Source organism: Echinococcus granulosus (genome assembly GCF_000524195.1).
Source record: "Echinococcus granulosus chromosome Unknown EG_S00053, whole genome shotgun sequence".
Classification (NCBI taxonomy): domain Eukaryota; kingdom Metazoa; phylum Platyhelminthes; class Cestoda; order Cyclophyllidea; family Taeniidae; genus Echinococcus; species Echinococcus granulosus.
In genome coordinates this window covers 406,706-420,481 of record NW_020170433.1, presented here as the reverse complement: position 1 = coordinate 420,481, position 13,776 = coordinate 406,706, and the positions used below count along the sequence as shown (strand labels likewise).

Below are 13,776 nucleotides of genomic sequence, written 5' to 3'. Positions count from 1 at the left end.
AATTGTTTTAAAAGGCAAATAAGCGTGAACAGAAGGGCTTGATAGACAATGCGACTACATGCCTCGGAACCCAAGGACCCTAGGGTAGCAGACATTGGATAAATAACAAGTGGCTAATTATTTGACTGGCGGGGTGTATTTTAACACGATGGTGGTTTATCCCTTGGTATTAATGGGAAGCGACTTTTGAACTTTTGAATTTGCCTCCCTGTACCTCGCTATGCTGGCCGGCCTTCGGGCTATGCCAGTAGCTTAAACACCACTGTGCTCGGTACATATTCTGCTCAAATATTGTCTTCCTTCGTCCTCAGGGAAGTCCGGAGAGGATGCAGCATACTAACAAAATCATTTCAAAAATGGTAACATTTTGGTTTGGCTGACTAAATTACCAATGCAAGTGAAAAAGAACAAAGGCATACGAGGTTTTTTATCATCGATTTGCAATAAGTTTTCGCTTTCAGTTTAGATCAGCTATTGCCACATCAAAAGTGCAAACTAACGAAGCAGTATTAGCAGGTAAATTTGTTTCGTTACCCAACCCTTTTTTGTTTCAATACACTGTCTGCGCCTAAAACGTTTTTTTCGTTTGGTTTTTTTGTTTATATAAGCCGTTTTAATTGAGGCACGTTTATTTAAAAGCACTTAGTCGCGGATTCTCTGAAAATTATCGGTCTGAGTATTGAAGGTGAATGCTAGCATACGGCATTTAATGAGCCGTCCTTCGCTGTTTTACTGACTTCTCGTCTAGATTTTTTGCAGACCTACATTTTTTCCTGAAGCACGCTAAAACCTGATAGATTTTTAATGTACGACTTTCGCCCCGCAGTGTCTTCTTTTACTACCTTGCTTTAGAATTTTTCCATTTTTTCATTTACCTCTTTTGTTTTTGCAGTTGTTTCTAATGGTGTTGCTGAGTACGTTGCGATTGTTCTGAAATCTACTTTTTCATTCCCGTCGGCAATATGTCCTGTGTTTTTTCTTGTACTAGATCAAGAAATGGCTGAGCAGCAGCAGGAAGAGGAGAACCTCTTTCCTATTGCAATCCTTATTGACGAGCTGAAAAACGAGGATGTGTCTACCCGTCTGGCCAGTTTTAAGAAGCTCTCAACCATCGCCCTGGCTTTGGAGCCGGAGCGCACTCGCAATGAATTCATTCCTTTCCTAACGGAGTCCATTTATGATGAGGATGAAATCCTCTGTGAACTTGCAGATCAGTTAGGCAAATTTGTTCCTCTGGTGGGTGGACCTGAGTATGTTTCCTGCCTTTTGCCTCCGCTTGAGGGGCTAGCCTCAACGGAGGAGACAGTTGTCAGGCAAAAAGCTGTGGACACCCTTCGTAGCCTTGCTGGAAGCTTCTCAGCACAGGTACTCGCGTCTCTTTCATACTACTCAGTGTTTAAGTGGTGTATCACGCAAAATGACCCTGACCCTCGTTGTTGATTTAATTACCAACTTGTTATTTTTAAACTCACAATCCCAACTTCCCTCATGTGAAATGAATGTCAAATGTTTTAATTCATGATTTGAGAGAATTTGCCTTATGAAAAGTGTTTTATTAGCATAGGTGCCGATGTCCGTTCCATGTATACATGATGTTTTTTATTACTATTTTTTTGGTAGTTAACCTTCCATCCTCGAATCATGTGTGTCTGAACATTTAGCGTTACTCCAAAGATTTCTGACGAGCATTTAGGCATGGCTTCTATTTAGGTTATCTGTACTACTTCTACCGGTTGTGGTTACTAAGGCTGTAGCCTTTTTTCATGTATCGAGCAGTTAAACTTTCGATGTCGACCTTAATCTAGAATTTGGTCGAATAGGTCAGAGCCGTATCATAGATCATGGCACCATCCTTTCATCTGTTGCCTAGGCTTCTCAACAAATAGGTTCGTGAAGTTTTTCTTAATGAGCTTTCAAAAGCACTGCCTTTTCACTCCATATATACACTAGGCCATTCATTATCGACTTTCTGTGTTTTCTACTCTTATGTTTGGTGTTTTCATCGAGGCGCTTGACTGTCTCTATTACTTCATACATTCGGGCGTGGCTTCTGCTAAGGACAATCGCTCCATGCTCAATCATTTCATATCAGCTTTGTCATGAGTCCCTGGACCTAATATACTACTTGATTGTGCAAGTGTAGGTTGAAGTATGCACAGTTTATGAAAGCAAATTTTTCATGCCTTTTATAGGCTTTGGAGACTCATTTTATCCCGATGATTGAGCGCCTGGCGACTGCCGAGTGGTTCACCAGTCGCATTTCCGCCTGCGGTCTATACTCAGCCGTCTACAAACGTGTCTCGTCCCAAATCGCGGCGGAGTTGCGGAGCCAATTCCGTCAACTCTGCAGCGACGACACGCCCATGGTACGTCGCTCCGCCGCCATCAACCTTGGCGAAATGGCCGCCTGTCTGGGTTTGGACACCCTCCGCTCCGAGTTCCTCCCCGTCCTGGCCAACATTATTCAGGCATGTCTCATCCATTCGGCCGGTTTCCGATTGTTCCGGTAGATGACTACTCGTTTGTTTATTTTTATGCAGAAAGACGAACAGGATTCGGTGCGTCTACTGGCAATCAATGCATGTGTAGCCTTTGCCGAGGCGTTGCCCACGGAAGACGCGCAGAAGTCACTGATGCCTTTAGTGCGCGATGCGGCACAGGATAAGTCCTGGCGTGTTCGCTATCAACTTGCCGATCGTCTCACTGATCTTCAAGCTGCTGTTGGTCCCACCGTCACTAATGAATTCCTTGTGGATGTTTATCAGGTGCGTACCTTTCAAACATTCCCTCCAAGCCTTATCTGATTGGAAATTCTCTTTCGTGACGTTTGTTCCGCAGCATTTCGCGCAAACTAGGGTTGTTATAACCGTGAAATTGGCAATGTCAAGATTTTACGAGCCTCATCTCTTGTTTGTTCGTAAATCGAATGCTTTCCTGCTTAACCATAGTAGGTTCTGGCTGCGATTGCTAGCTCTTTAATTAATTCCTTGTCAGGTGTTTCGGTGTTTTTGTTTCGATTTCTCCCTAGTGAATTAGTCCAATTGTCGACTTCGGTTCTACTTTTGTATCTTAATAAGATGCATTACCTCTGCTCCCTTTTGTCGTTTCGAGTGCAGTTGAGTGCAGATTATGATTAGCTTTTTTACTTATTCTTTTCCCCTCTTCGTATTGCATCGTTTTTGAGCTGGAGAGATTAAGCGAAATGTCCGCTTTCTTGCTCGACGAGTGCTTCCTTGTCGATTGAATAGTCAGAGCTTGCAAACTTGTGCTCACGTCACACACACATGGCACTGGGAGTAGGAACAGTGGGTGAATGTGAAAGGATTGGTTTTTTTGATCCGGCGGCTAACGTTTCTTGTTTACTTTGCAAAAACTGCGAGTTAGTAGGAAGCAAAAACGGTCGTCTATATTCAAGATAGCAGGGGTGCTGCAGCAACACTCGGCTATCGTATCAGCTGCTTACATACACGCACCACACGTGGGTGACCGCAATCTCAGTGGTACAAAACTTTGCCGTCACTACATGGCCGTGGTTCTGCTCTTCTCGAGTTTCGTTGTTCCGCCTTTTTCAGCCGACTTTCTTATTGAGGAGCAGATCAATCGCAAATTTACATTGTGGATTTAGACCAGTTATCTGCTGTACTACTACTACCTTCCTCCCTCAGTTTGCCTTTTCAAGTGTAGGACTTTGTTGAATCACTTTATATCCAACCTTATCTTAGTTCAGCTTTCTGCATATCCATGACCTGGGCTTTTTAGCTATGCAACGCTGGAATAAGGTTATCTAGTAGCGCAGCGTGCTCCTTAAGCCCTTTCGTCCATTGGCACAAATAGGTATATGCTTACGTGCGACCACATTTACTTAGAATCCACTCTAAAGCCTTTCTTTAACATCCCGATAAATGTGCACTTGTGGAGTTGGGTGACTTCCTGTCCGGCGTAGACTGCACGGGTTCTATTTTCTTCATAGAGTCTGTAACCTCCAATTTTGTATGGAATATGTTCCCGTCTATTCAAATTTACCCGTCAACAGCCCTGTTCGCGCACTTACGATCACCTTTACAATTACGTTTGCTGCTTTTTTCCAATATCAAACCAAGTAAAGAATTCGAAAACGTTAGGTGTTTTCCCTAAGCCTTTCATTTGTTTCCATTTGTGTGAATCTAGCTGCATGTGCTTGATTCGGATCTTTACCATAGCTACCATATTTGAATCGCTCTGTACTTTAGAAACTTTCTATTTTGGGGTAAATCCTACGCATCTTCAATTTTTATCCCAGTTTATGTGGGAGGGCCATTCACATTTCATTCCAATAAACTAGGCTTACTGTCAGTTCCTCCTTTCGTGCACCTACGATCGTATTTTAACTATTCATACATCTCTAACCCCAAAATAAATGGGAAAATTCAACGTCATGAACGCATATGGTTGTATGCATTTCATTCTGAATTCTATTGTATTTCAACTTAGTAAATAATTAAATCGCTGTCCTCTCAGAACATAATAGGTTGAGTTCCTCTCACAAATCTTCCATTTTTATTTCATTCTGTGACTCCTCTTGTTGCAGTTTTTCATATTCACCTTAGCGGAATTAGAATGGTCCAAAAAAACCTCGCAGTAGCTCGGTTTATTTACCTATGACCTGAATTGAGTGAATCAGTGCAGTCCCTTCTTCGCTCAAGCTAAACCGAAACGGGCTTTATTGCAGTATGTGACGTGCACCTGCGTGCTCACGTGATTTCGTGCACGAGCGTAAGCAATCACCTCACTTACCGCCTTTTTCTTTCACTGCTAGATCCTCCTCAAGGACGCCGAAGGCGAAGTGCGTGCAGCAGCGGCGAGTAAGTTGAAGGTCTTTGCGACAGCGCTGGCGCCAGCGGAAGCACGCGAGTCAATCATCATGAAAACCCTCCTGCCCATAGTGCGAGAGATGGTGAGCGAGACGAACATGCAGGTGAAGACGGCTCTGGCCGGTGTAATCATGGCACTGGCGCCTCTCCTTGGCAAGGAAAACACAATTGAACATCTCCTGCCTATGTTCTTAGTCCAGCTCAAGGATGAAAACCCGGATGTGAGTTTTGAAATGACTTTTTGATTCGTACATGCTAGGATTATTTTTAATCCATGCACCTTATCTTGGTTTTTATTAATCCCATGGCTTGAATAGGTAATCTGGTTGAGCCAATCTAGTGGAGAACTTCGCTACAAGTTTCAGTCTTACTTCGTCCAGCAAGGCTTTTAAAAGTTTTCCCCTCAAAGAGCTAGCGAGACAGACTTAAGCTGACCCTCGGCGATAGTTACAATTCTCCCTTGGGTGATGTCGGTTACTGAGGTTGAAAGGAATATGTTCACTTTAAACACTCAGCTAATTCCAATGCGAGTTTCAAGCTTTGCCTTAGTCTAACCTTCATTGACTAACATAATTTCTAAAAGTGTAATATGAGTGACGAGGTGCACTACCAGCAAACAGATTTTAAAAATGATTGGCAATAATTTCCCATAGGAATGTAAGCTGAAAAGAATGCATTGAGGTTGTAGTCTTTTTAAGCAAGTCTAGGGAATTGTTCAATGTTTTGATCTGTTCCTGTGAAAGGAGAAGGGTACAAGGCCTTAACGGTGGGTCGATTGGTACTCTAGTACAAATTTGTGAAGGGCAGGCGAATAGAAAAATGGAAGTGATGGGATTTTAAACGGATTAATTAGGTCAAATAGAGAGACTTCATTGTAACTCATCCCCGGTATGCACTTTCAATATCCCTATTTGTGTAACTACCATTTGCCCGTGAACACAAGCAGTAAACATACGGAAAGACGTTATTTTTTCCAGCGTAAGGGATTTAAAAAATACCTCTTCGACGCGTAATCGTTCTACAGCTGATTTTAGTGAGAAGAGTAATGAGCGGAATTTTAAGAAGTGGGATGAAGTGGGGAACTTCCTCTAGTGCGGGGTAAGTAATCGTTAAGCGGAGCACGAAATGCCTACCAAGTAGGTCTTTCTACTGTAGACTCGTCATATTGTTGCATCAGATAGTATTGCACACATATCGGGGATGACTTGATACTTTTCAGAGTTGTCAGACAGTTTGAAAATTGCCTAGTCCACGCGGTATAAACACTTCCTGTGTTTTGCTTTCGCTAGCCTTGAGGGTTTGGACCTGAATGGCGGCATTGCTATTAGAGGTGGAATTTTTCGTAACAGTAATTGGCGCTGGTTTGGCATCGACGCTTACATTTAACTTTTAATCATTAAAATGTAGCGAATTCGTCGTGTCATTCCCACCAAACTGAGTTCTTCCATTGTGTTCCTGGACCAGCAACCTTTGATATATTTTAATGTCAAAAAAGGTGAAAAATAATTATTTACATATTCAAAGGAAATGCAGCTGAATCTGATGGTCATTAATTTCAGGCTGGTAGTTTTATATCACCTTTGGTAATCATTGCTGTCATCTCTGCTAATCATGTCGAGAATCTGCACTTCATTGGGAGAGGTTGTGAAATTTTCTCTAGATGCCTTTGTTTACAACTCAGCTTCATTCTCTTCATAAAGGTCGTCTTGAAATTTCTTGGCTAAATGGAATTTCGCCTATTTTTAAATGTTGATATCTTATTTTTGGATGTATGGGGAGGTTCCTTTTCGTTTATTTGACGTCTGTTTTAGGAAATTTTAATAATTAATCGGATCTGTGAATGGGATCCTGCAATCCATTCTTTATGGGAGGTCAATGTGGTGATCATGTTTTAACTCACAAGGTAACGAAAAGGTTTTGACTGATGGATCATGTCAGTGTCACTATCATCGTTATGGCCTCTAAACGCGGCTTTCACTGTCTCAAGAGGAGCTATTAAATATAGATTCGTGAATTGAGTGCCATCTTTGACTATTTGTTGATTGCACACTGATTTCCTTTGTGTGGGCATTGGGGGAGGTGTTTCCCAGTTCTTATTCAAAGTCCTGGTAGCTACCATCCTCGCCTTTCTTTACCGCTCACTGATTTAAATTTATGCCTGAATGTAATCCTTAATATGCACTTTCCATAACTTGATGAGAATGTGACAGCAATTTTGCTTTCTTTGTTGCCTGACAAGGTGACGTGCTTTCTGGAACCGGGTTTTGCGGTTGCCTGGTGTCGAAAATGGGTTAAGGTGCTCTGGGTGTGTTCTAGTCCAGTCTGGTGTGCAATGCCAAGTGGCTTCTAAGAGTTTAAAGTCTGTGTTTGCACCGCCTTTTTCAGTGCATCTACTTATCTCTCGTCGACCAGTGATGTGTTTTAGGCGTACCTGGTTTGACTACGAAATTTAATGCAAATTTGAGAGCCATTCCGCTCTTGTTGCAACTTATTAAAATAATTTTTTCCTAGAGCTGGTGTTGACAACTGTTCCATGCAGCTAGCTGATGCCAACCTGTTGTTGTGGGCGTTGTTTTAGGTGCGTCTGAACATAATCTCAAACTTGGAGTGCGTGAACCAGGTGATGGGTATCACCCAATTGAGCCAATCCCTGCTGCCCGCCATTGTGGAGTTGGCGGAGGATTCCAAGTGGCGCGTACGTCTTGCCATCATCGAGTACATGCCCTTGCTCGCTAGCCAGCTGGGCATCCAGTGCTTCAACGAACAACTCACCAATCTCTCCCTCAACTGGCTTGTCGACCATGTCTACGCGGTGCGCGAGGCTGCTGTTTCTAATCTACGTAGCCTCATGAACAAATTTGGTATTGAGTGGGCCAATTCACAGGTCGTTCCGAAGGTATGACCTCCATCTTTCATTTGTTTTGATTTTTCGCTCTCTTTCAGGCATTCTTCCGTTAGGCTCCGGCATTCATGGTCTCAGCTTGCCTTCCGAAGGTAGCGCTTACGATTTCACAGTCTAATTCCTTCCCCTGTCTCTGCTGGTATTTGAAGCGGGGAGTGGGATTTCCTTTCTGTAGACACTGTTGATAGGAGGCCCTCCTGGTGTTTCCATTGAGATGCCATTAAATGTTGGATTGCTTTTTTACTTATTTCGAAATCGTTTATTTTGGATCCATTCGTTCGGTTCGAGTTCTCCCATCAGTCCATCCACCCGTGCGTTTTTCATTTATCCAACAGCCTCCTTATCCATCCTTCAACACGTATTTATAAATTCATCTTTCAATTATTTGATCCATCCAGTCATCTATTTCTGCCTTATTTAATCTACAGTCAATCTGTAAAACATGATTTGCCTTTTGAAAGTGTCTAAACACACTGCCTCGTCAAAACTCATAAATAGTCTTTGCCTCAAAAATGGACCTCGGAAACGGTCGTCAGGGTATAGCTTCAAGGAAGGAAGCTAGAGGCATTCTACGAAATCTACTGTATGCATTGAGACATCTCTTTAAATCAGTGGTTAGGAAACAGCCAGCCATGCAACTTCACCAAGAAGGTGGCGTAGGTTTTTTCCCTGTAAATTAGCAAAGAACATACTTTTTTCTCGCCAAAATCTTTAGTTAAAAAACCATACCGTAAGCGCTGATTACTACACTGTTTTGCTTTCCCTTGCAGTTGATCCAGTTGGCGAACGACCCGAACTACCTGCATCGGATGATCTGTCTGGCGGCGCTGCGTGAACTAGGAGAGGCGGAAATTTGCCATCAGGAGATGTTGCCAAAGAGCCTCTTGCCTACCATCACCCAACTCAGTACCGACGCTGTTCCCAATGTCCGGTTCAAAGTGAGTGTCTCTCCCATGCGCCTAGCAGCAGTTGAATCATCTTTCTTTACTGACTCATCCATGCCAGCCCGCTCAGCCACCACTTCCATTTCTAACTAATCTTTAGGACGCAATAACCTCGATAGCACCGCCTTTTGACGTTTCTATTGCTACAGTAATTGGATTTAGCTAACGGCTTTTGTCCATATTTTTTGGAGCTCAGCCTGCACTTTATTGACTTAGATGTTTGCACTTTTTGCCATAAGTCGAGTATGCGGGCATTCCGCAATTAATTCGCGTTTCTTCTGCCTCCACACCGCTGTGTGGCGCATTAAGGTCTTCGGACGCCATTAGTCAAGCCCCTACCAACTCCACTTGGCATCGTATGCGCGCGCTCTCTTATGGGATCTGTTACACGTCGGCTGGACTAAATGTAGCAGCCGATAAAGCTGAATATTTAATCATTCTCATCCACCAGGAGTGCTAGCAAAAGACCTACTTTATAATGTCATCTCTCCCCACTTTTACTCAGTCGTCTTGCTGCCGTCTTTTGCTAGGTTGCTCAAGTGCTGGGTAGGCTGGCGCCCTTTCTGGACAGCAGTGCAATGCAGAACTATGTGAAACCGACGTTGAAGAAGTTGGGCACTGACCCTGATGCAGACGTCATCTTCTACGCGAAGGAGGCCTATGAATCACTCGCTGTCACTGCACGATGATTGGCTCCTGGTGCCACCGCCGCCACTACTATCACTGGCGCATCGTTTCCGCAGATGGTCGATTCTGTCGCCCCCACCTCTCCTTCTGATGCTGCTGCCACCGTCATCGATTCCCCATTTTTATCAGACTGGTCAGCACATACACGCACATGAACACAACTACACCTCTTTTCCCACCTTCCTCTCTCCTTGTCTGCTGCTTGAATATTTATACACACTCGTGTTTGAGCGAAGGCGTGTATCCCGTGCACATTTAGGACGTCTCTGCTTCCACCTTACCCCACCCCATCCCACCTTCCCCCTCTTCTCTTGGATTTTTTACAGAGTAAAATGTGTGCGTTCCACGTCCTTTCCCCTTTGTCTTCTCTCGATCTCCCTCTTTCGCCTTCACATCCCAGCCGATGACCCGCCTGCCTCTGTACGTCTATTTATAAACGAAACAGACTGAAAGAAGGCTGTAAATTTCATTCTTCTGTCAGCGTGTTCGGGGAGTGGGGAGATAAGAAGGTGCGAGGAAGATGGGGGGGCGAAGCGAAGCGACTGATTTCTAGCTTCCCCTCTCTTCTCGTCCGCTGTTCCCGGTCTCCCCTCCCCCGCTCCCCCTCTTCCTCTGTCTTTGCTGCTTCCTCAGTCGCACTCCATTTCTACTACTGTGTTTCGCAGTTAATGTTGATAAGAGTGGTGCCGATAGAAGCCGTGACCTTTTTAGGGCGTCTTTTGGGGACATTAGACCTGAAGTGTCATTTGCAGGGTGTGGAGTTTGTGCGGTGAATATGCGACTAAGTCCGGTTGGGGAAAACGTGGGGCGATACGCTGATGGCATTCGTTATAATAACCTAGTCAGAGATATCATCAAATTGTTTGGACTTCCACTCGTGAGCTGGTGTCGTGCGTTTGTGTCATATTTTTACAAGGTGGCAATACTCAATGAATGAAGTACCACGTCGAGATTCATACGCCAAAGTGAACGCAAACGTGAGGCCCTAGTCGACGGGGTCATGTTAACGTTTTGGCGTCATTAATGTGATAGGGATGTAATCTGATAACTGGCGGTGAGTCCGCTGTTCGTCTTCTCGTTTATCCTAAAAGGTGAGTTGAAGAGTTTTTAAAGTTAGCATTCCATTAGGCACAAAACTGGGCAGCTGAAAAGACAATTTTTGCGGACCCGTTGCCTGGTAATCACTTTTTGGATACAAACTTGCATGCATGCCCGTCGGATTTGTGTGCTAATAATGGACTGTGCTTTGTTCATTACTTAGATGTAATCGGCACGGAGTATAAATGGGGGTCATACTGATAGTAATAATCAGCATTTTTATTAGCATATGTGATGGTTACACAGGGGATCATAATCCATCAACGATTTTCGGGAGATCACGTAGACTGCAATTTCGTCATCGTCCCTATGGGGAAAGGGGATAAAAATTGTTCATTACAGTCTTCATCATTAACGCCAAAAGAGGTAATGTGTACAAGTAATTAACCACACAGAAGCCAAATTTGAGGGGGAGGGAGGTGACAGGGATGGGGAGAGTATAGTTTATAATCAAAGGGCCTCGAAAACGTCTACTCGGCGCTTCGTGTTGCCATGACGGATCTTGCGGATGGTGTCAAACTTATCCGCGGGTATTGTGGGTGTCTCTTCCTCCGCTCCAACGCCGGTATCGGTGGTGGTGGTGCTGGCAGTGTGGCCGTTTCTCCCCTCTCTACAAGGTTGATGTTGTTGCTGCGATTTCTGCAGCTGCTGCTTGGGTCGCAGCTCTCGATTCAGTTTCCGTAATTTCGCTTGAAGCCTGGGATCTCGACTTATCGCCGACTGCCGAAGCTCCTCGGAGCGCAAGTTCTCAACCACGGCTGGAGGGAATTCAACTTCTGGAATGACAAAATTAATGGTGTGAAGGGGTTTGGTGCGACTAATATCACGTGGTAGGTCAAGAAGATGACTCATTTGATCACCAGCCCACTCTCCTGATGCGGTTGGGTTGATTGATTGCGCCGAAACACAACAAGTGATCGTGTAAAACCTCTAGTTTCTAATTCTATTTCATTTTAAAATTAAAGAATGATATCCGCATCCGACATCTTGAAAATGGTGTAAGTCCTGTGTTTAGCACTTATTTTTAGAGGCTCAAACTAGCGCTGTTTTAAGAACCGAGGTATTTTATTATCGAAATCAGACATCAGGTCGTACCGCTGTGTCGTGGATTCGGTTTATTTGCCTTTGTTCAATTTGTAGAATGAGTAATCCCTCATAAATTGACCTTGATTGTTCAACAATTGGAAGTAGAAATAGTGCATAATATTAAGCAGATGAGAAGCCAATAATAAAGTCACAAAGGCCGGACGAAACTCAGTGGTGATAAATCGCTTGGCTTATAATTAATCCATCAACATTGTGCCTTGAATTCACTTTCAGCCATGATTATGCCGCTTTTCACAAGTACCGGTCTCGTGATAAATATAGGATCGTAACTTTTGGTGTTGCATACGCAGTGACATATTAAGGGTAGGTGCAGGTAAAAAAGATTACGAATGAACGTATAAATTAATATTGACACGATGGTGAGGTGATATTTCGTCCTTCCAAAAGCAAAAACACGCTCTAGTTGAAAGTTATGGGTACTTTCAGCACATTCAAAAAGCAAAGCAGAGTACTGAAGAGCTCATTGGAAGAGCTGTAGGCTTACAAAGATGTCTGAAATCAACATAAACCCGGACCACTTGTAATGCTTCATTACCTATCTACAGGCTTAGATTAAGTGGGTTCTCATCCATTCATGAATGGGTGCACATATTTGACTTCAGCCATCAAACGGTACGGCCACCCAATGGCAGACACGGAGCACCATATCAGGAATAAGCACACAAACATCACAGACAGAAGATACGAAAACACTGAAATGCGGAAAACATTGAAAATTTGGCAGTTGAGCGATTTCAATCACTGACAATTAATTTCTGATGCTGGGTTTTTAGGTACTCAAAACAATGACTTCTGTTTATGCGCATTTAGTGGCTATTAACTCTCACGAGTGATCAGTTATTTGTACCACAGTAGGCGAATAATCAGGTAAGTGTTTGTCTTCCAATTCAAACATTGAATTTGTCTCTATGCTTCAACAATTTATTCAAGTCCAAAAAATAATGTATCATTAAATAATTATAATTTATAGAGATGGCTCAGCCTTTAAAGTGCAAAACGGCGGTTTTGAACTGTTCAGGGGAAGGGCTCAAAGTTAATGCCGATTTCTGAAATCCGAATTCTAGAATTAGTGCTAATGATGTGTGAAATGTCAGCGATAACCATGTGTGATTAGCACACGAGCTTGTTAATGCACAGAATGGAGTATTTCGATGCGGAATAGAATATCTAGCAGAAAGACCGCAAAAACGAACCGTTATATCGAAAATGTTCACTTTCGCTGCAAACATTCAATGTAGCCATAAAGCTGCGTATAAACTCTTTATATTAAGTTAAAAGACAGGAAAGTCACTGTTTAGAACTATCAACGTTGGGTTGGTTCTGCACATTTACCTAGAAGCAATGATTTAAAATCTCACTCCTGATAAGTAGTAGCCTCCCACTGTGATACCACATATCTTAGATAGGATTATTATTGTCAACCTTTCTTAGCATTTTTTTGACAGACAGCTTTTTAGTGCGCCACTCCTTTACAAAATTAACTGAGTAAGTGGGCACGAAATAACGGAATAGCGTACTCTAAAAATTAATAATTGCTAGTTTCCATGACCGGGAGAGTGGGATGCGGATATGGCTGGCTCCCTTCTTCAGCCTATGCCTAGCCTAGCCAATGAAAGGTGCTTTATCATTTTAAGCCCTAGAATAAGGCAGCACGTTTGACATAGGCGTTCCATATGTGCACGGCGCTGCACTTCCATTATTTGAGCCGGATGTCACAGCATGAACTGATGTGGAACATCAGTTCATGCTGACTGCACTAAATCGTGTCGCAAACAGGTTGATGGACTTTGCGGCAATGAAGCAGATGTGATGGATTCATGCTCCGAGAATTACGACACGCCTTTATTTTCCGGTCGGCAATTAGATTGGTCAAAAAATCACTCTAAATAGGTACCACATCAGAACAACAAAGCGTCCAAGAGGGAGCGGTCGATTTTCCTCTGTTAGTCAAGGGGAACTCATGCATCATCTGTATCACCACAAGCTTTTCGTAACTATTCTGTTAGCGAATGAGGGCATGACACCCCTAGAAGGGCAATTCCGTGTTCAGACGTCTTGAAGTAATCGTGTGACTGACATTTCTTTTTCATCTTACACGTTTACTCGTTTCACATAAGTAGCAGCTTCAGGTTCATTGGAGCTTGACGATTGCTAGCGTTTTCCACCACTGTTATGAGAATATTTTGAC

General features: G+C 43.4%; 1 protein-coding gene across 1 annotated transcript; it reads left to right on the top strand. All coding sequences in view use genetic code 11, as the record gives it.

Annotated features, from left to right (window-relative positions):
* Positions 1-901: 901 nt before the first annotated feature.
* On the top strand, positions 902-9,385 carry EGR_06234 (Serine/threonine-protein phosphatase 2A regulatory subunit A alpha isoform; the record flags this gene model as incomplete). Its single annotated transcript, XM_024495483.1, has 8 exons — positions 902-914; positions 989-1,365; positions 2,193-2,472; positions 2,545-2,765; positions 4,796-5,071; positions 7,429-7,746; positions 8,523-8,690; positions 9,227-9,385. The coding sequence occupies 8 exons, from the start codon at positions 902-904 to the stop codon at positions 9,383-9,385; spliced, it is 1,812 nt and encodes a 603-aa protein (XP_024350114.1).
* Between the last annotated feature and the right edge of the window lie 4,391 nt (positions 9,386-13,776).